Genomic DNA, 23,471 nt, shown 5'->3' with positions numbered 1-23,471 from the left:
AGGCGGGGATGCCCACGCTCGCAGAGCCGAGACGGGAAATCCTGCCTGGGCGTCATCGGACAATACCTATCAAGAGCCTTAGGAACGGACATATCCGTGGCCCAAAAGGTCTGTCTTCACAAATTCATCTACAATAAATAACTGAACACACACAATGACAGGGTGAAGAATATTCACTGCACATTATTTAAAACAGAAAAGAAGACAGACTGTTTGGACAATTAGAGTGTCTGTCTAGAGAACTGAAAGGCCTTAGGAGCCACCTCACTCGGCTGTTTCCCTTTATGGAAGAGGAACAAAGACGCAGGGAAGTTACGGCACTTTCTAAGCAAGGCCTCCCAACTAGTTAGTGGCCTAAACTAGTCAGAACTCAGGCCCCCCGAAAAGAACAGTGTCAACATGGGCTCAGTGGAACAGAACTCAGCGGGGAATGAAAGCAGGCAACAGAGAGAGATTTTCCCAGGAAAACGCGAGGCGCCCAGCTTCGCCCCTGGTGCAGTCGCCTCAGTTTCTGAAACAGGCGCACCGTGGGACCGCACAGGGCAGCTGCTCCCTGCGGGCGGGACGCTGTCTCTCGCAGTGTCCCCCCAGCGGACACTACTAGTGGACGCTCAGTCTGCGTGCACCGCCTGCTGCTGTGGAGACTCAGACGAGCAGGGATGCAGCGCAGTGATGCACGGTGCTGTCCCCACGGCGGGCACTCCGGGCCGGCAGCGTGGGGCACCGTGGAGGCAGGGTCTTGGGGACCCCCTCCATCGGCCTCGCCTGCCCTTCTCTTACCTCCTCTCTGCTCACGTCCATGTTCCACACGGCAATCCCACCATCCGAGGAACAGGACACGAGCTGCCTCGTGAGCTGAAGGTAGCACAGCGACTGCACCCGGTCACTGCGGACACACAGCACGTGTCAGTGTGTACAAACCTCCTCGTGGAGGCGCCTCCCCCCGCTAGTCAGCCTTGGCCGGTCCACCACTGCCTCTCTGGTGACAATACGGGTTCTAGTGCCAGCCACCTGCCATTCGACAGCTTGCTGTACGGAGTAACAGTTTCTACAAAACAAACGTGACTTTCAAGTCAGAAGCGAAGAAGGAGCTGTGACTCCCTCACTGGACCACAGCCATGAGGACAGTGATCGCACCCTACGCAGATTCAGGTACACACGCGCACGCGGGCACACGGGCGCTCACATGTGCACACGCCCCGGATGCCCTGGGGCCCAGCCTCCCGGGCTGCAGGCCTGTGTGGGGAATGTTCCTTGGCCGCCTTTCGTCATGGTAAAGAGCGGCGGCCTGGCCAACGGGGAAAGGGCTCCTTTTCCTTTCCAAGACTAGACGGCAAGAGCCGGAGTGTTACGCTGTAGCTCAGGCAACGCGACCGCGTGAAACAGTACTTTCCTTCTTACTGAAACACATTCTAGAACTTAAGAAAGCGAGTTAGGCGTCCAGTTCGAGGATGGCTTAGCATCACATCACACACAGCCTTCCCGGTCAGGGTCCTCGCCAGAGCTCCCCAGCCTTAGCAGGCAGTTTCAACAGGGTGCCTCCCCGGGACAGAAACGTGGGGAGCGCCCTGTGGACTAAGAAGGAAGAAAACCCTGGGCCCTCTTTTTTCCTTTTGGCTACAGAACGCCAGACACTCAGGACTAACAGAAAAGCAGCTACAAGTGGACTCAGTGAGCCCTAGCAAATGGCTGTCTTCGAAATACTAATGTTTCCCCTGCCTTCCTCAAACTTGGATTCTCTCCCCACCCCCAGGACAGCCACGCACTGGTGGCCCTGCAGCAGGAGTGTGCGGCCCTTCCTTCCGCCGATGTCCCACATGATGATGCTGTTGTCAGACGCTCCCGAGAAGAGCAACCGCTGAATGGGGTCCCACCAGAGGCAGGAGACACCACCTGGGGGTGAGGGAAGGAGGGAGAGACACAGGATTGGTTAAACACAACTCCATGTCAGGACATGCATATCTGACAACTGAAGACCCAACTAGCACAGCTGAGTCTTTCAGGAAATATGTATCTTCACTGTACAAAGGGCCATTCAACATGTCATCACGAGTCATGAGAAGACACAGCACATCCACTCTCTCGAGTCGTAAGACTAAAACCTTCAGTTGTACATCAAAGATGCACGAAAGGGCAAAGATGCTCAAATAAATGGCCCCTTGTTCTGGACCACAAAATTCTAAAACAGCTGGATATGAAGGGTTACTTCAGAAATAGCTTTAGAAAAAATTAACTATTGATATTTAATGAGAAGAGGCAGTTAGCTTTACTGGGTCACCTTATATAAGACAGCAATCTAGACTACTGCAGGCCTCTGGGGCCTTGCAGGTGGTTTTACCCCAAGTCGCCCGAGTCTGAGAAAATTCAGGGTCTCAGAGGAAAGGCCTGCAGGTATACCACACAATTACGCCGGGGAATTTAGATAAAACATCCAAGCTTCACATTTCACACTCTGCACTGGCTAAACTTATCCAATTAGACACCCTTGGGAAAATCTTTCTTTCTACAGATGTATCTTTCAACAGATCTCATCATTAGTCCATGGACTACTGCTTGCCTAGAAGAAAATGAATAGAAAGCTTAATAAAACTGAACCGGTCATACGAGCTAGTATTTTCGGTGGGTATATAGAAAATGAACGAAGCCATATTCAAAAGCAAACAACACAACTGGTTTCTCACCGAAACTTAACAGAAGTGGGGAAAGAAAATATTATGTAAAACCAGCTTCAGGATAATTTTGTGTGAATCCTGACCCTGTCTGAACCTATGCCCCACACCCTTCAGCTACAGGGCCAATAGCAGATAAACATGATCTTTCTGTATGATATACAAACACGAATGAGCAGTTACCAGAACCCACTCTATCCCTGCAACCAGAGAACGCTTACGAGCCCGCAGTCACAAGACTATGAGTCATAAACGGAAAGTGGTGTCCTCAGGGGCTGGCTTTCCTGTCCACATCTATTCTAACTCACTGATCTCTCTCCTTTTTCCTCTGCTAGGTTCCTGTCCCACAGACTTGATTTCACCTCAGTAGAATAGTTAGGCAGCATGGGGGACATTTAACTTGCTAGATTAAGATAGTTTTGGTAAAAGTCCATCATTAATTCTTTCAACAAAACCCCCTCAATCTAAATCAGATGGCCTCAGAGCTTCTAATTTGTTACCCAATGCAGCCAGCTGAGTTTTAAAACCCTTTCCTGGAGCCTCGCTGCACGGTAGAAACAATGCAATTCCACCAGACCACTCTTTTCCCTCAATCCCTACCCAGGGAGGTTTCCCAAGTAGAGCTGACCCAGCCCATACATTTCTTTTAATTGTATTGATCTACTAGGTAGGTCCTGGAAACGGACAAATTAAAAATAACAGCAGCATTCTTGCAAAGGTTTTACCATTTATAAGAAATGTAAAAGGTCTTCTGAAAGTACTTTCATTGAAAAAAGTAAACAAAGTAGAAGTACAATCCACACAGGCGATCTAGAAGGGATTCTGACAATACAAAACCCAGCTTGGCACCCACCTTCACTTAGCTTTCCCTCTGAGATCTAAATCCCGTTTGGCCAATCAAACTGAAATCTGACAGGTCACAGGGAGTCGATCATTCATGAAACCACAGAGCTGAGAACTAAGTTCGGATGCCCGACTCAGGTGGAAAACCTGTGGGTGACAACCTACCTTCATGTCCTTTGAGGGTTGTGATGACCGAGCAGGTGTTCTGCTCCAGCTTCAGCAGGGTGATCTGCCCAGAATAATCGCCAACAAAGGCATAGTGAGTGTCGAAGTCGTACCTGTGGGGACGCGGTCAAGGATCTCTACCACAGTCCACCTCAAAGTCGCAAAGCAGAAAACGGGAACTTTAAAGAGAGTCAGCACAAGCCCAGAATTCTGAGAAAGGAAACGCCCGACTGGAAATCATGCAATATGTAAAAACTGAAGGAAAAAGTGTTAGCCTGGAATCATGGGGAGAACTAATATTCAATCATTCAACAAGAATTCACTGAGCACCTGTCACTACTCTAACCAATATCCTAGAACTTGGCAATAAAAAAGGTAACAGCTGACAGAGAAGACAGACATGAGAGGCAGTCATAATCAAACTATAATAAAATACAAAAAAAGTACAACACTCAATAATGAAAAAAAGCAAGAAAGAACTGGAAGAACATGGCTGTTTATGGAATATCTCCAGAAATAATGTAAAACCGACAGCCAATGCGGACACGAATCCATCTTTCCTTTGGCCTAGATTTAGCTTGAAGCAGAGTATGGTTCCCTTTAAATTGCGGTGTTGAGTTCAATCAACCAAAAGGCAGTTATTTGGGACAGTAGTAAATTTAAATTTTAGAAATATATTAACTCATCACTTTCTCGGTGATGTTACAAACCGGTCGTTCACACACAGTAGGGTAACTACTATTTTAAGGTCAGGAGAAGCAGCGTGGGCCTGGCCCTGACCGTGTCACTGGGCCATTTTCTACCAATGCCCATGAAAAGCCCAACTCAGAACAGAAACGCTTACTTAGCACAAAACATATCTGAGTGTTTTCCCTTGCTTAATTCTAAAGAGCATGATACTATTGTTAATGCTTATTTTAAATATCTCATGCTGTACATTCATTTGTAGCAAGCACTTTTCATGAAGACTCTCAATGGGGGAAAAAGGGTTTTACTATGCCAGGTGTCCAGCTCCGAGAGCACCGCCGTGGGGCAGGGCCTGCTGCTGGCAGCCTCGACTGTGCTGTCACCAAGACGCACAGCTGCACAGCTGGCCGTGAGCAACGGCGACTCCTCGTGAAAAAGATTCCATTTACCAGTAAACAAATTTCAAAGTGGCAATTTCTTAACATCTCGGGGATGCTGAGGCACATTTGAGAGTATTATAAGAATTATGAACCCTCTCTACACACACACACACACAAAACTGTAAAACTCGTAGCCCATTTATGAACTCGGGGCCACAAGCCTTATTATATTTATATTCTATATTCTACTGCAGGGTCTGCAAACAACCGATTACTAGAAAATGAGTTCCTTTTTTTTTCTTTCTTTATATAAAAATTCTTTTCTTTCACTCTGAAATGTAAAGGAATGAAGGGGGAGGTCTGCATTAATGAGGGTTAGGTTTCCCAGACTTTGTATTAAAAACGTACAGCACTTCCCAGCAGGGAACAAGTCATTTAATAATTATTTTTAATAAACCAGCTTTATACCAAGAAAGGTAGACACAGCAATTCTTAGCCTTTACATGAAATATCGGGAATCATTCAGTCTTTGGATCTCAATTAACAATCTGTTCTTTGTTTTCTTTCTTTCCTTTTTGTATATTTTTCTGGTATCTTTTCTTTTTTCTTTTTATTTTCTTTTTAGTTTTTTCCCATTTTTTTGTTTTTGATTTCTTTTTCATTCTATTTTTTGGGTGTTTTTGTCAATTACCAATTTATAATCAGATTCAACACTAATTACTGAGACAAGGAGCCCAGAGCAGGCCTGAGGGCCCAGCCCTTCGAAGGATACTGCAAACACGAAGCCCAGGACGTGAAGACGTGCCTCCCAAGCATGTCCCCATTCTGGGTGCACATCCAGCTGACGCACTTGTCGTGACCGGTGCTGACCACCCACTCCGTGGCCAGGCTGAAGATGACTGCGGATACCCGGTTCTGATGAGCTGTAGGAACAGAAAGAAAAGGTCTGTGCCCTTCAGGAAGACGTGTGACCTTCAGAATCGAGTCTCATGGGGTGAAAGCTGAGGCTGACTTCTCAGCCAGGCTGGCCTGGGGATGCACAGCACCCCACCATGGGAACGCTTGGCCGTGAGCGGGTGTTGGATAATCTGCCCCACCCGACTCCCTCTCCCGGGCTTCCCAGGCCCTACCTCTGCCTCCCGGCGCAGCAGACAGTCAGAAGCTACACATCATTAAATGACAATGTTCAGGAGGGATTCCAGTAATAGACTAGGGAATAGATTCTTACTTTGCTCTAAAAAACCCTACCTACCAATGAGTTCCACATGGAAAGCAGCAGTCTTTTCTTAGAAAAGACTATTTTTTTACTGTCTAAAACTTCAGTGTTTTGACCCTTTAGAAAACACTGGCATTGCAAACAAGAGCAACTATAATTTTCTGTCACTAAAAAGTAGTGTAAGCGATTTGTGTGTAACTTTTTATTATTTATAAAGACAAAGTGTTGTGAAGGTCTGTATTCCAAAATGGTAGCTGAGAGTGAGGCGAGTGTTCTGTCTATGACCCGACTCCTGGAATATCCGTGTTTCCACGTTAATTATAAGCCACACTGGGGCAGTGACCTGTCTACTTCATCTGGTACAGCACCTTGCATGCAGCAGGTGTTTAGTAAGTGACCAGTCTGATGAATGAAGTCAGAGGCTACACAGAGAACCCTCTAACCTTGGTATCAGCTGTACAGGCTGCTTCAGAAGAACTGAGGAATTCTGTCTTACAGATTAATTAGAAAACACAACTCCTCCCTGGGAATATGGGCGAAAGCATGAGCAGACATTCACGGAAGATGACAAAGGGCTAACATTAAATCAGCTTAAATAATTTTTAACTTGAGAACTATTTTGACTATCAAAATGGCAAAAAGCATTTATAAAGAGTAATGTAAAGATTTAAAGAGCAGGCCCTCTCCACCACCACTCATAGGACTGCAAAATTTGCAACTGCTGGGAAAGGTTTGCAAATAAATCTAGAGCATTAAAAAACTTTTTAATGTTTGACCAGTTACTTTACTTTTATGAATTTGTCTTAAATAGAAGTAATTAGGGTCAGAGTAACAGTCAAGGATACACACACACTCTCTCTCTCTCTCTCTCTCGTATATACAGATACACGAAATATACACACTCACAGATATATATACACACACAAAAATACGTACACACTATCATATATGTTAGTGAGTGGGTATTATCAAAAAATGGAAGCATTACTCATGTTCAGAAATAGAGGAATGATTAAATTACACCTGGTACATGCAGCCACATGGCACAGTATACAACATTTTAAATGTTAATGAGCAGGAAATGATGGTAAATAGCTCCAAAGAGCTAACAGCCTCTCACATAATTGAAGTAACAAAACTAAAAAGTGAATGTGAAAACCTAATTTGGACCATAAGAGATGGTGTCCTAGTTTTGTGTGTGTAGATCTACGTGTATTATGTATGCGTGTGTGTGTGTGTGTGTGTGTGTGTGTGTGTGTGTATTATAATTACCTGGGTAGGTCCTGATAAAGTTCATTTTATTAAAATCTTCAGAAACATGAAATTCCTAAAAGGAAGCACATGCAATAAGAAAACAGCTATGGTTTTAAAAACAACAGGAACTTAACCTTCGAAACAAAGTGAAATCCAAAGTTAGCTATCACCAGACCTGGGACTGAGATGGGCTATCTAACAAGAATGCGAAATTGCACCTTTCACCAGACCTGTCCTCGGGCCATCCTTTGTTTCTGGGACCAGACTGAACAAAGAAAGTTCCGCTGACCAGCTCAGCATTTTTGTCCAGTTCTCCTTCCACAAGTGAGAACTGTGAATTCCCTCTCCCTCTAATGGCAAAGGAGGCATCTTGTTAATTTTTCTTTCTTCGTTACACCAAAAATTCCTCAAGATGATATATAAAGCAAAATTGCAAGGACCCATTACTAACAAAGATCTCAGCTCCAGTGAAAATAAAACATAGTGTATTTCAAGCAATGTAAGGGGGAAATTATACATATTTAATATACAAACACACAAAAAAAGGAAATTAAGAGGTTGTGGGTGGTTTTCTTCTTTTTTTTTATACTCTTGTATTTTCCAAATACTTATAGGCTATGTAATACTTTATAACTGGGAAGAAATTAGGAGTATATGCTTAATGAGAAAATGAGCTTCAACATAAAACCAAGAAGATAATACTCTAAAAAAAGGTCTAATAAAAAATTATACTGACCAATGCTAAAGTGAGGAGTACTTAAGGTTCTAGGATCCATGGACTTTATAAACTGTTGACTGCTCAAACCGATTAAAAAACAAAAAAAAAGGGAATACTAATTCCTTGTTCTCGGCCTTGGTTTTGCAAACTACAAGCACGTATTCACATTTTAAAGACACGAATCTGAACTGGATGAGAGATCAACAATCAATAGCTAGCTAATGACGGACTGGATGTGCACTGCCCTTTCCACTAAGAGCCGCGAGAGCTGCTAGAGGCCATCCTGCTCCTTATGACCTGGAACCAGGAGCCACAAGAAGGGTCCCTGAGAAAGTAAATGCTGAACCACTGCCACCTCGGAGAAACGACTTGAGGCGTGCAGTCCCTGGCTCCTTGCTGTACTTGTATATGCACATCACCACGACATTCCTATGAAACTTCCAGAAAGGGAAGCGTGAGAACGTTGGCATTTACTGCTGCAGAATGTACTTCCAGCAGCCCCAAGCTCATGGGCATCAAGCTCAACAACCCCCGACCTGAAGCCCCCAACCCTGAGTGAACTGTTTGGGCCGAGGGCCTGTCTCGGTTCTGGCTCTTCCCTTCTTGGGCAGAAAAGACACAAACAACAAATGCAAACAGAAGAACAGAAAATCTATAACAAGTGAAGAGACTAAATTAGTGGCCCAAAAACTTTCCATGGAACTGCTCTGAAATGAATCCATTTTAGGTCTAATACCTACATTGAATTCAACATTGTTTATGCCATCAGGCATTCATTGTTAACGTTATTTAAAATGCCCAACAGACATGAACATGGGGAGGTCAACATCATGAAGACGTTCACGATGTTGGAAGGTACCTACCATGATGGCTCCGTTATCCTGGCCCACAAATATCCGTCTGCTGTCGTGATGGTAGGTCATAGCCGAGCACGGAGCTGCCGGAAGGACAAAGAGCACATCACTGCGAGGCTAAGCACTGCATCGCTGTGCAAATTCATTACTGAAAAGAGCTACACGATTGAGGCTAAAAAAAAGCGGGCAAAACGGTTTTGTAAAAAATAGTGATGTGAATTGAAAACGCTATTAAAGTTCTTTCTGTTGTTTTAGTTTAAAATTTTCACATAAAATTATTTTTAAAACTTTGGGTGAGGCGATGCAGCACGAAATTTCATCTGATTAAAACTCCTACCAGTTTCTGGAGGTCTGGGGGCGTGCTTAGTGGGCGATCTGCACCCCAAACTCAGCGGGCCATCCTGCCCCTGCCCCCTTTCTCCATCACAGGTAAGAGTGGCTGGGATCCTGGAAAGAGGGCCCCCAGCACCGGAGTTCCCACCCCAAGGCACATGTGAGCAAGCTGAAAAAGCCACTTTGGAATTACTTTTTCTCCCCAAAGGCCAAAAAGTACTCCCTTGTTCAAAGACACCGAGCCCCGGTGTGTAGTAAGTGAAGCTGCGAGGTGGGGACAGACACTCTTCTCTGCCCACGGCCGTGCCATGCGACTGGGGCACCTGCTGCTTCTCACGCACAGACCCCTCCAGGCTCTGGCTCCGCGCCCAGAGAGCAGGCCCAGGCAGTGAGTCTCACAGAGGAGAAGCTCCACGTCGCCTCCTGCCACCCATCAGAATTAACGTGACTCAAGAAACGGAACATTTCGAACAAGGAATGTGAGGGTTCATTTCAGCCTCAGAATGTTAACTGACCAAGGAGGAACCACAGCAAGGAAATGCATGCCAGGCAACAACAAACAAACTTGAGTTTACTTTGAAACAAAATTTCTTATGAAAAGGGGGGGGGGAGTAGACCCGAAGTCACCATTTGAAAATTGTTTAAAGTTCTCTCTCTACAATGGGCTGATACTCTCCACCAAGGGAAGAAAATAAACAATAAACAATATTGGATCGGACTCGGAGGCAGGAACACTGCCACCTGCACGATCAGCTTATAGAAAGAGACTGAGCTGCAGTCAAAGAACCACCTCGTTGAAAGGGAGGTATCGACTCTGTCTGTACACATAACAATTAGAAGTGACAAGAAGCCGGTGACCCTTATCCACCTTATTGCTGTTTAAGGATTATAATCACAAAATCATATGAATCTTCATACACAGCGCTCTCGAATAACCGTGCATGAAATTTTCATCGACAAATCAGATCATGCTCTGATGATTTCAAAGATTCACTGTCATCGTTTTTACTTTTCAGTTGGTACTAAATCTTAAACTTCTTTTTATGCCCAACCCTCTAACAAACTGTTCACAAATGGCTATGAAATTCTTACAGTTTAAACAGCAAGCTTTCCCACTTTATCTGTTTTGTATATAAAGACGTCCTGCCTCTTTTTCCTAGAAGAGAAGCTTCTAGTGAGATAAACAACATACTTTTTTTTTTAAAGTTTGCATATTCACATAGTTTATAAACAAGATACAAATCTGTGGCCTTTTAAAAAGGCGTCACTGCTGTCCGGAATCCTGTGCTTGAACTCCAGTTTTGTAAATAAAGTTTCTGTTTTTCTAAGACACAGCCAGACTCCTTCCTTTAGCGCTGTTTAAGGTCGCCTTCATGCTGCAAGGGCAGAAGGTTGAACAGTTGCCAGAGATTGTTTGGCCCATAAAGTCTATATGTTTACTGTCTGGCCCGTTCAGAAAAAGCTCATGGACCCACCTCATAACTGGTGGGGAGCAGAGTTTTGGAGTCAGACAGGTGTGGACTGGAATTCCAACTGCAAGCAATAAACTCAACCCCTCTGGCCTGTTTCCTCACCTATTCATGATGAAAATACCATCTTTTCCCAAGTTGTGATGCCTTCATAAAGTGGTATCAGTTTTTTAAAAATGCATGAGGCACACAGTAGATACAAAAACTAGGAGTTACCTTTTTTCTTCAGCTAAAGCAGATTCTGAAGGTTATTTTTGGGGTGGGAGGTGAGCGTTCTGACATATAATGGGGCTATGCATGGCGATATGCTAAGGTCTGGCTCGTTGATCACAGGCAGGTCATAGGAAAAAGTCTAAATTGCTGGACGACCACTAAAATGTCCTAAATTGGGTAATCTACAGAGAGTTTTTAGAGCAAATATGGCACTTTTCTTCTCATATTTTGAATTTATTTCTTAAAATAGAGTCATCCTAAAAGAGAAAGCAGTTACTTCTCATAATTCACCCATTCTGTTTTCTTCTGGCAATGCTCCTGCAGTTTTATCAGCAGATACATCTCCAGGTGGGTGCAATAAAGAAGCTTCCGGAAGCAACAAGCCAAATATGTGTAGGTACAAACATGGGGGTCAGCCACCACCAGCAGAGACACTGTGCCTGTTCTTCCAGTTTTTACTGGTTTCTCCAGCCACAGTGTTCTAGGAGCTACTTCCAGAGGGTACCATTAAGCCAGGTTAGTAAGGGATGGCCAAAGCCACGTCCCCAAGACCTAAGAGCCAGGGAAGAGTACCTACTGCTACTTCCAGGTTGTAGTGCCCTGGGAGAGAAAACAATCACAATGCTGTGTACTAAACATTTGGGGGAAATACAAGTCAAAGAGGAACTGAACCAAATGCAGAAAAAAATCCATCTCAGTGTCTATTTGAATGAGCTTGAACTCCAAGGTTGAGGGCTCAAGGAGATTAGCCTATGGCCAAAATATGAAGTATGAGGGAAGGAGAGATGGGAGGAATAATGGCAAGAGCTTTAACAAGATGGTCCACAAACGCAATGAAACACTCCCCAGCACTGGCATGGGTTCCTCGGGTTTTGCTATTTCCAGTTATCAGATCCATCCTTGGGCCGCTGGAAGGAGTCATCAGTTTAAAAGAAGCCCTTTTTTGGTTGGGTAAAGGGTAGGCTCAGAGGCCCAAGATGTCCCACCCGCCTCTGCCCCCTGCTCCAAAGAAATCCCAAAGTAAATTTATCAAATGGGCCCCATGAGCACCTTCATATTTCAGAGGAGTGACCAAGGTTACACATCAACAGCACATGGGAAACAGGAAACACTACTGCTTGGCACAGTAAATTAAGATTAGGTTTTCATCTAGTGTGCTCCATATTATAAAGTTTTATGGTGACTTTTATAATAGTTATCTTTATACCAACAGTCCAAAAGCTCTACTTCATTTTCACTGAATGATTTATCAAGGCAGAGAAGCTGAGGAGCCTGCCCAAGCTGCAGGCAGAAAACAGGACAAATGAAAATCCTGACAAACTGCTCCTGTTTTGCAGTAACTGACCATGGGGTCTGGACAAGGCATGTTCACTGTAATACTGTGCAAATGAGACAGTGCTAGCCCAGAAAGCAGGTGCCTGGGAGGATGGTTTGCACTGATTGCAGGGAATCGGCTGAATAATTGGCTGCTCTGTGTTTATAACAAACTCCACTGCTTCTGGAACAGCCCTTAGGCAAGCTGTCAGCAGTGTATGGGACAAGTGGCAAGAGGCCTTCCTTGGAGAACTTCTGGAGGCTTGGAGGTCTTCAGAAGTAAAACCATCCAGCATACCCCAAAGCCTTTTTTCTTTTCCCAGAGGGTCCTGCAATCATTGGAACCCTTAACTGAGGAAAATCCCTCATTAAGGACCAAAACCACAGGAAACTAGCAGCTCTGGATGCCTGTGTGGCCATCTGGGACAGCAGGGGTTCAGCCCCTGTGGGGCCTGGGTAGGACCAGGTGCCCCCACAGGGCTGTCCTTCACAGAAAGGATGAGGGAAGTGGGAGGGAAGAGTGGTGATGCCACTTGGATCTGCATGAAGGGCTGGCATTTAAATGTGATTTTATGTCACTACAGCTCAGGGCTGTCAAAAAACTCAATGAAAAGGGCTGATCTTCTAGATTTATTTTTAGAACACATTCAGCTACTGTGAAAACTCTGTTTAAAATGTGCTATACCAAAAAAAAAAAAAAAAAAAAAAGGAAAACCCCGCTGGGTGTGGCTCAGCGGTTGAGCGTCGACCTAGGATCCAGGCGATCGGGATTCGATTCCCAGTCAGGGTACATGCCCGGGTTGCGGGCTGCAGCCGATCAATGACTCTCTCATCGCTGATGTTTCTCTCTCTCTCCCTCTCCTTTCCTCTCTGTGAAATCAATAAAAATATATTTAAAAAATAAAAAAATTAAAAATAAAATAAAATAAAATAAAATGTGCTGTACCTTGGACCAAATCTCTCACTGGAACCCAGAGGCTTGGAAGAGGCTGGGCACAAGGCCGGGCGGGAGGGTATGGAGTGCGCAGAGGCCAGTGTCAGCTACTGCTAGGTACAAAGTCACTACCAGCATAAGCTGGCAAAATTAAGGAAAGCCGGGGGGGGGGGGGGGGGCATGCCCTTTCCTCTTTGTTTTTTCAGTTTTGCTCAAGTTTGCTTCAGTTAAGCCAGTGGCCCCAACTTCCTTTGCAGAAGAAAAGGAGTTTTCCTGCAGTTAGGCACCGCCTGTGGGAGGTGTTAGGCAACTGAGGAACTCGGTCTGAAATCTGGCTGCACTTTTTAATCAGACATTGCAACATTTAAATCACCAATGACAGAAGAGACATGTTCCCCAAGTTGGACATCCCGCTACTCACAGGCCATCGTGTGGTAAATGCTGGGCCAGTACTGGCCGCTGTCTCTCTTCAGCCATACTCGGATGGTTCTGTGGAGAAAAGAGAGAAAAAATAGTAACTTTATCTTCTTTTATGCTCCTGTAAAACGTATTTTATGTTCAATACTATGTCCCAACTGGCCTTATAAACTTAATCAATTGGACAAACATATACAGGGGTGGGCATACATAGGTTTACAGTTGTGAGCACGCAAAACAGTTTATGCAGCTACTGTGATGATCCTGACCTGTGTGTCTTTTTCCATGCGAACCGTAACCCTACGTGTGCCCACCCCTGTAACATACACACACACACGTTCACAGTGTATAGTACATTTATATATAGTAAATGTACTATATACACACACATATTCATTTACATATAGTATGACCATATGTGGTAAGTTATGTAGTAGTTAGGAGTCAGGATTTGAAATAACCGTATGGAAAATGCTCACAATATAATGATCTACACACAAAGAAAACTGAGCATTATGAATGGCTGTCCTTGGTAAAAACGAACTGTGTGCACTTGGTCGCCCGACATCCGAGCCGGGAGGGGAGGCGCAGGTCCGTGTGGGAGGGAATGTGTCTGGAGAACGGGGGACGCGGCCAAGGCAGAGCCCACGCCGTGGCTCAGTCGCCCAGAACCCCCCCTCCCCACCCCGCCCCGTCTCATGGCCCAGAGGAAGTCATTCCACACCAGGCCGCCGGGTCTGCTGTTATCAGGACACGCAGGACGATGCGGAAACCCGGAGCACAGGCAGGAAAATGACACATCGCCGAAACAGCCAGCTTCATATCTTGGCTTATCGCCTCCGAGGAGCAACAGGAATAAATACTCTGACCCTGGCTCGCTGGCTCGCAGGGCATCGTCTCTTGGACCCCGAGGACCCTCGAGGCCTCAGCGCGGCGGTGCTCTGCCTCTGGGTGACTCCTAGCTGGTGTCCCTTACTGTCAGCCTGTCGCAATCACTCCTGCATTCCTAAAGCAACAGACTGGCGCCCAGCCAGCACTGGATTAATGTTCACAGCCTTGAACTAAGATACAGGGAGGCTAAATGTTGACACTGCGTGTGCCCATTCCAACTGAAGTTCAAGACAAGTAAGACCGGTCCACGAGGATACGGTGCTTACTTCTGGGGAGGATCGGATGCAAATAGGAGGGAATTTGCTGGAATAAGGAATGGCAAGCTCTGGGGAGGTGGCTACATGGGTGGGTGCGCTTGTCAGGACTTGTCCAACCATGCTGAAGAGCTATACAGATTACTGTAGGATCAGACCGCAATAAAAGACAACAAAGGCTAGATGTTGATGTTCATTCACCCACATAAATCAGATGATACACCAGATGACCCGGCAGCGCAGTGGGCAGGATGCTGTGCTGTGTGAACTGGCCGCGGCCTCACGGTGGGAGCAGGCACTAGCACAGCACGCCAGCTGGTCATGACGGAGCCTCTGCCAAGCTCAATCACTCAGAATTTCTCTTGACACCCTACCCCTGATCACAACTGGCTAGACCTGAAATGGGCGTCTGACCCTAGGTGGATAAGTCAATTCCTTCCCTGGGAAATCGGAGACCAGGAGAGAGAAGAGAGCAGCATGTCTCCAGTGGCTGAAAGGGCCGTTTCTGGTCATATGTTTTGCAATTGGGACTGGAGGGTTGTGTACATCAAAAAAAAAAGAGAAAGAACAAAGCTGACCTATGGAGAGAAGCAGAAAAGAGCTGAAGAGAGTCAAGGTGGAAAATCCATCGCGCCAGCTGCTTGAGGCCGAGCTAGACTTGGGTTCTGGGAGGCAGACACCCCAACATCCTCACCATACACACCCTCGGCGGATTAAGGCAGCCCGAGTGATTTCTGTTGTTTGCAATAAGCAGGGACTGATACACTATGTCTGCATGAGACACCAAGAAAAATCCCACACACAGTCTCTTCATTCAAATGCCATTTAACAAGGTCAGATAATCAGGCGGGCTTCTTTTTAGGTACCCATATTGTGACAGGAAGTTGTAGAAAGTCCAAGTTCACACCCAAAATTAAAAGACAGAGAGAGGGCGATCAGACTAATGCACATATGAACAGACTTGATTTTTTACAGTTTGTAATTCAACATCTTAATTCAAAATGTAACACTCTTTGAGGTAATGGGTGAACCGCTGGGCTGTTATCTGTGGGTTCTTGGTTACTGTTCATGACCCCTTGGCTTTCTTCTTCCACAACCCTCAGAGGTTAAAACTTTTTCACGGTATGCCTCTTGGCAGTTTGGAACCATTTAAATCAAGTTATGAAAAATACTTCATGGCACGGGGAAATATTCACAATATGTTAAGTGAAAGCCCTGTACAAATGGGTAAATGCAGTGTGATACCAACTTTATTTTAAAATGCCATCTGACCAAACCTCGACATCCAACTACCAATTTATAGGAAATACAGAGAAACACAAGAATCACTACTACGGGGGTGCAGTTGGCAAAAAATAGAGATTGCAGGAAAGTCTATAGACAAATGACCCAGTTTTTTCTGCAAATAATTTGCAAGGGAGGAAAAGACGAGATGGAGGACCAGCCGGTGAACAGAGGCGTAAGGGGCACATGAAGCAATCACAAGGCACAGACTTACTTGGATTCTGAGTCAGTCAAACTGTTACATACCTGTACGTCATTATGAAACAACTGAAAATACGAACACTGACTAGATATTTCATGATGTTTAAAAAGTGCTGTTCATCTCTTCAGGTGTGATAATGGTGGTGCAGGTTTTTGCTTGTTTGTTTTTAAAGCAGCAGCAATAAATCCTAAGTAAGGCGCTGGCCCTTGTTCTCAGCATGCCCACCGCAGAGCAGCTTCCTCTCGGGTTACCTGGGCTCTTCCCTCTGGTCCACCTTGGGCATGTCATCCAGCACCTACATCTCCCAAGGAGCCATGCATCCCACCGCCCTGTGCTCAGGGCCCACTAGGGGTTGGTTGTCTCAAATCAGGGGATCAACCGACCCTGGGCCTGCCTGCATCTCAGGGAGAGGCGATCTTCAAGTAGTTCAGGTGGTCCTAAGCCCTCCTCCCCCGCCAAGACTGTTTCTCTCCAGGCAGTAGTTTACCTGGGCACATCGCAGGATGGGTACCACTGCTGTATGACTCCCTCATCAAAAACGATCAGCAGAAGCTCACAATGATGATCCCAAGGCCTGAACTACTAACACTATACTACACTTTGCTAACTATATTTTATGTCACCTAACATAGAATGCTTATGGATACATCTTATTACTTATGTGCAACATACGGGATGAAGCCAAAGAAGCTGTGTAGTAAGTGAAAGGCCAACTCTCCCAGAGGCCTTAAATCTGCTCAAGGATTCTGCTCCATTTCCAGAGAAAGGGAAAGGCCAAAACACTTGAGGATCAGGGCTTCGTGCAGTGCCTTGTCAAGGTCACTGGCCTTCCAATCAACCCCAAAAGTGTGGGTCATGAATATGCAGAGAGCTCAGTAGAGGACTTGGGTACGTGCTCTCCCTGGTGTCCCCTTGAGAGAAGAGCAGACTCAGGCAACAAAGGAGTCTGCTGTGAGCCAGGAACAGTGAAGGTTGTCTCTTCCAATCAGTCATCTAACCTGGAAAAGTCAAATTTTAATTTCATGCAGCGTCAGGATGATACTTAAACTAGCCCAAGGTCAGTGTGGAGCCCGCCTAGACCCCAGCACTCTTGAGACAGTATTATGTCCTTTGGACAAGCATCAGCACTACAACTTGCTCCGCCTCTGCATTCACACCTTCCACCTGGAATTCCCTTCCTTCGGTCTTTCAGGCCTATTCTTTCCCTTCCTTAGACAATGCATTGAAATCCCCCACTTCCAAGACTAAATCAAAACAATGTTAACACTCCCAAGAACCTAACAAAGCTGTGTGATGTCTACTAAGTGGTACAGGAGTTTGTTTTGTGTTTCTTCAAAATACGTCTCACTAGTTCAACGAATGGTGGTAAAAACGCGCTTCAGGTGGGCTGTGTGTTCAAGTCAACAAGTTCCACAAACAAAAAAAGTTACTATTCAGTAAACTGGAAGCAAAATCTACTATTCAATAAGTGGAAAGCAACACAATAATACAGTTTAGTAACACTTTACAGGAGCAAACTATTAAAAACTCTAGGATGATATTAATAAACCACATAATCACTAAAGTGTCAAGATCAGATGGTCCTATTTTTACAAAAACCACAACATTTTCTGTCTAGATGAATATCCAAGCTGCTCTCTCCCCTAAAACAGCTTAACTTTTCCTTTAATATTGTGACAACTTTACACCCACTCGCCTAAACTCACTTTGTTCTCCTTGCGCTCATCCCATCCGTTTTTCTAGTGGATGGGTTTTCTTTGATATCCCAAGACCATGTCCATCTGAAGAAAAAGTCGTCTCTTAAACCCAAACCTGAGAAACATGTCCGTTCCGTGTCAAGCTCTATTTTTAAGTTATTTGGAAACAATAGTCTGATATTTTTCAAAGGGTACTTAGAAAGGAAATGTGTCATTTCTTTCAGGGCCCACGTAAATGGTTTTCCAACTTCCCCATGCGGCCAATGTCCCTGTGAAGGGCGCTACCACCGGTCTCCTTGGCCTTCCAGCGGGGGCAGCACAGACTCACGTGTAGCTGCAGCATCTTCCCTGGACAGACAAGGAAAGGCATCTCTATGTGACGCTGTCTACACATAGCTCCAAGGCACACACGCCACTGCCATCCCTTGTCTGTGGATGTTCAGCATGGGGGAGGACCCGGTTATTTTCTAATAAGTGGAATTCCAAAGTTAGATTGTAGTCCTTTATTTTAAATATTTGAGATTGAAATGTTTTTATGATGTATTATTACAGTGCAGGGATGAGCGAAGGAAAGGCTGGACGAATACAAAGTGCCATTTCCAGGGTCCTCCTAATGTCTGTCAGCATTGTAAATTAGAGCTGACTCTCAGGTAAGAATTTTGCAATTTTGCTCCATACAGTGAGAATCACATTTCCTACCTAATAGTAACAATAATAATAATAATAAAATATTAGGAACAGTAATGACAATGATAAGTTCATTTAGGAATTCCAGGCTTGGCAACAGATTCTGAAGAAATTATTTTAATAGGAAGAAAAAGAACTATATATTTAAAAAGTTCATATGAGCATCATTCAAAGGAATAAAAATTGGGCAAAATGTTAAATAATGATAGGTTAATGACATATTAATTCAGTAGCTTATAAAGTTGTTAAAAATTAGTTATGAAGACCATGGAACCATGAAAAAAGTTTATGAAATGTTAACCTTTAAAAAAAGCATAATATAAAATGATATAACTAAATTCCATAACTATGCTGAGTCAGGCTGTGCAGGGCAGGGAAGGACGCAGGTAGGACAGAAGGTAACACCTGAGAGGCAGACAATGACTTTGGCTCCTTGTGGGGCCCCCAGAGAACAGACTTGGAGCTAAGCCGAGAAGGGGGAAAGCAGGTCCCCTCAGTAAGCACTAACACGCCAACAATTAAACACCTCCTCACTGCCAGCTGAGGCCATCCTCCGCCAGCCCACAGCCAGCTGACCCCCCACGTGAAAGGACCAGCCGAGGCCAGCAGGGCTGACACGCATGTGAGTGGGCCTGGCTGTGTGGCCAGAAGGGCTGTGCCGGTGACCAGAGGCTCATGAAGGTTGGTCATACTGGCTGCGGTAAGCCACTGAATTCTGAAGTGGCTTGTTACGTCTCGGTAGCTAACTGATACAATGTCATCTGTTCCAAACGGTATACCTTTAAGAATACTTAGGAATCTGACCTTAAAATTAAAAAGAGCCTTTGCTATTAACTGAGTGCCAAGGATTCCAAAGTACTCATTAAACAAACAACTCCACTTTAACTTTTAATTGAAATACACGATCCTCACTTTGCACAGATGCTAACTTGAATCCTCAGAAGCTGAAGAAATTACTGTAAAAGCATAAATGAAGTTGTTCCTCAAATGCTGTTTGGTGTTTTTTACCTTCTGTACCAAGGGCAATAATTCTGTGTTCTTTCCCCTCACTGCAGTAGGTGCAAGAAAAGCAGACACAGTTCCCAATAAGAATAAAGGATTTATTCCAGGAAGATTAATCTTTGATCTGCTCAGAGATATGCCTGAGGATCACAGTTAGAGAGACTCCTTTTAATTTCTTCCAGCCCCTTTGTTTAAATCCTCCAAAGAGCTGACTAAAAGGAAGTTAAAAATATAATACTTTAAGGAATCATCAAATTTATAAAGCCTCATCTGCTTAAGCTAAATACAGTGGGAGCATGATACCTTTAGAGGATGTTTTCTTCTGAAAGCACCATCTCTCAAGCCAGGAGGGTCTGTGCGGGTCATGATCAGGGTCATTTTCAAACCTATTGCTCCATAAGCACATACACTGGGTTCAGTACGTTACTTTCCAGTATGATTACTGTGAAAACCGTGCCCACACGTGGATAGGCAGATTCTAATAAGCACAGGAGTGTTTCTGTAAAGTCACAAGGCGAAGTTCCACCTGGCCTGACAAATCAGCATTTCTAAAATCAGATCTTCTTAAAAATTTCTCATAAATATCCTAATCACCTTCAACAGCTAAATTAAAGCAAGTTAACCAATATTTCAATCATAAACCAACCGAGGGATTATTCGATTCATCAATTAAAAAGAGAATGCAGAGTATAGCATATGTTACAAATTAAGCCCAAGGCCTGATTTCTTCTAAACACTGAGCAAAATAGTAAGCTTGAGGAAAATGTACTTTCCAGTCACTCTTAGGGCTGCTGATTCAATTTCTTATCTTGGTAAATCTCCCAACATTTGTTAACTATTGAAAAGGACATTGTTTCCTAGTCTGACGGAAAGGTGTCATTCTGGTAGCCTGGATGGATCCTATAACATTAGGATGTTAGCCTGAAAGGGGGGGAGCAGACAGGGTCATCAGCACAGTCTGCTTTTATCAACTAAATAGCAGTTTCCTCCAGCTAAGTCTCCCGAACTCTGCCCCCTGCATTCCTGCTGCAGAAAGAAGTCTTTCTCCTTTGGCAACAAAGGGGGGAAGCACTAGATTTTTACTGAATTTATTATCTAAATGGAAAGGCGGAGAGACACTGGCCTCTTTTTAGGGAGTACTAGATTGGCTATGAAAAATTGAAATTCTCATCCCTTCTAGTCTAGGGAGGGCATCCCGGGCAGCTTCAAGGGCCCATGATAATGATGACGCTCAGACTGGATTTCCTGGCTGGCAGATTTTTAAGCAGGGATCGGTGGGGGTCACTTTTGTGGCATCTGTACCAGAACCTAAATGAGTAACTCCTCTCCTAAAGCCAGGTGGGTGGTTATCTACCTGGACACAGATGTGTTCTTTTTCACTTGAGAAACAAATTCCTGCTGTTATCTTTTCACTTAGCAACAAAATGATTGCTCGTGAGCTCTGCGCCAAGAAGGCTAAAAACCACATCCACCTCTGAGATCAGGAGCCATCCAGACAGGACAGGGTCAGTGCAGGGTCCAGGAAACACGGTTTCTTAACTTGCAAAAAACCCCACAAAGTTTGAGCTCTATCCATAGCCTCTAAGTCTTGAAACACAAGGTGCAACTAACCCCAAAGAGCACCAGCTTGGGGCAGGAAGGAAGAGAAGCCTGTTTTTAAACTTCCATGTTCCACGCTTCCTATTCCTTCAGGTATGTTGCCTGACTCACTGAGTTAGCAGCTGAGAGACCACCCCGGAGAGTCTGGGGTCCTGGCACGTGCTGGTAGAGGGGATCTCCACGACCAGCCCCCATAAACACAGCGTCCTGAGACTCTCGGGGCTTCCTGGAGGACCGTATTTCACACACGTGGTCTGAACTCAGCGCTGGAGGGAAGCACCTCCTGGGTGACCGCATGGGGGAGGACCCGTGGAAGCTCGTGCCTGGTTGCCTCTGGACTTTACCCCATACTTTTCCCTGCGCTGATGTGGCTTTGTGTCCTTTTGCTGTAATGAATCATGGCCGTAAGGAAGAGCATATGGTGACAGTCCTTCCAGTGACTCAACGAACCTGTGGGCGGTCTTGGATCCCCTAGCACATCTGGGCAAAGATTCTATAAGGGAAAACTTATGACTGACATGGCTTATAAGTAAACTACTAAGGAAATGATGAAAAGGCATGACTCATAGCTATAACTTAGGTCCATAAGGGACCCCAAAATGGTACTGTCCTATTCAGAAGGAAAAATGTCATTTTATTTGCGCACATGCACACACACGCACACAGAGTAAGCAGAGACATCTTTAGCTTTTGATGACACTCCAGTAATTAAATGTAAAAAAAACAATAGTCACAATGCCAGTGCTCTCTCCGTGCTGGGCACTATTCTATGTACTTTACATATATCAAAACCCTATGAGGCAGGTCCTATTATAATCTCCATTTTGCAAATGAGAAAACTATGATAAGTAACCTGCCCGATGTCACATGGGACTCCAACTTGGGCATCCTGGATCCAGAACCTTTTTTTAACCATGCTATAAAAAGAAAATGAATGGAACAATGAAGGACCACTCTCACAAGAGAGGAATAAAGGCATTCCCACCCAGGCTGCCTGACGTCTCACATTTCACTTTATTTTGTAACACAATTAAGGGGTCTACTTTTAGGCACTGCATATGACATAAATACAGCAGTGAGCGGCCTGGTTTTCTGTACAAACGATCAACTCCCAGCTCCCAGCTACACCAGGCCTCCTTCTGAGCACAACACTTAACCATCAAGATGTTTAAGATTGCTTCCATGTGAACCGTTAGTAAATATACAACTTTCCCCTCAAACCATCTACATATGTTTAGAAATGTCTAAGGGGAAACAAATATATTAAGGTAAATTGCTGGTATAACAACAGAAAAGATGCTACCTCGAGAGTTTTAAAAGTTGGTTTTCTGTGATCTTTATTGTTACCAGGCTAAGTGCAATACCCTAATATATTCTAACACAAATGAGATCTGTCTATGCTTGACTTAGGCCAGACAACAGTGAGTTTCTTCTGCAAGACTGATGCAAATCAGTGTTGGCCCTGAAGCAATGGTATAAGTGTGCGCATCTCCAAACTCTAATTTCTGAAAATGAAGAGAGCAGGCCTACAGCCCTAACTTATTCATAAGGCTTTATAATAAAGCTTTTACCTTTTAAACAGTCTATCCTTCAACCATCTGACGACTAAGTTTTTGGTGCATTCCACAGGAAAGAAGTTCAAAAGCAAACGTGTCTGTGTCCAGGGAACCAGTTCCTGCTGCCTCACTATATTCGGTTCTGTTCTGACAGTGAGTCTCATTTTGTTTCCCCATCAGGAACATGAGGGCTGCAGTTCAAATTCTTCAACTTAGTGTTGTGGTTATTTTAGTTTTACGATTTCCTGACTAGAAAGATAGTCATACTTTATTGACTCAAGAATTTTTTTAAACTTTACAAATTTATCGTTCTTACACTTTGAAAAGTATGCTTGCTCAAACAGTCTACTTCCAAAGTGCAGGCAACTCAAACTAAAGTTAAAAACACTAAGTAAGTTCAAACAAAAGAGCTTGGGGCATTCACTACGCCAGCAAAACAGAAACAAATGCACACACAAGAACACAGCCAATCCTCTGTCAACTCTTTGAACGTTTCTTTACTTTTTTAAAAATTAATTTATTTTTCAATTAAATTCACCGGGGTGACATTGCTTAATAGGATCACGTAGGTTTCAGGTGTAGACTTCTATTATACAAGATCTCTAGGCTCACTGCCCAAACCATGACCAGTAACTCCAGCTATAAAGGAATTCAGCTTGACATTCACACTGGTTTAATACATTTTGGGGGGATCACTTGTATTTAGCTCTGTCATATATAGTTTGGTTTTACCAGGAAATAGGTGGGTACATGTGACTGACTCCGGGGAAACACATCCCAGAAGCTGACAAAAAAGAAGATACAGTATACACAGTTTTGTCTCCCAGTGGGTC

The 23,471-nt window shown here is 44.5% G+C and overlaps 1 protein-coding gene across 1 annotated transcript in view; it reads right to left on the bottom strand.

The window, feature by feature from the left end:
- The window catches only part of WDFY1 (WD repeat and FYVE domain containing 1), a 32,659-nt gene that overhangs the window by 5,283 nt on the left and 3,905 nt on the right, over positions 1-23,471 (bottom strand). The window contains exons 2-8 of the mRNA XM_087819563.1: positions 13,471-13,538; positions 8,796-8,869; positions 7,233-7,287; positions 5,517-5,667; positions 3,678-3,790; positions 1,767-1,893; positions 781-886 (exon numbers count right to left, since the gene is read on the bottom strand). Coding sequence (XP_087675689.1) covers positions 781-886; positions 1,767-1,893; positions 3,678-3,790; positions 5,517-5,667; positions 7,233-7,287; positions 8,796-8,869; positions 13,471-13,538 — 694 coding nt within the window. The remainder of the gene's footprint in view (positions 1-780; positions 887-1,766; positions 1,894-3,677; positions 3,791-5,516; positions 5,668-7,232; positions 7,288-8,795; positions 8,870-13,470; positions 13,539-23,471) is intronic.

Source organism: Miniopterus natalensis, chromosome 8 (assembly GCF_054644295.1).
Source record: "Miniopterus natalensis isolate mMinNat1 chromosome 8, mMinNat1.hap1, whole genome shotgun sequence".
Classification (NCBI taxonomy): Eukaryota; Metazoa; Chordata; class Mammalia; order Chiroptera; family Miniopteridae; genus Miniopterus; species Miniopterus natalensis.
This window is presented reverse-complemented; position numbering and strand designations above follow the sequence as displayed.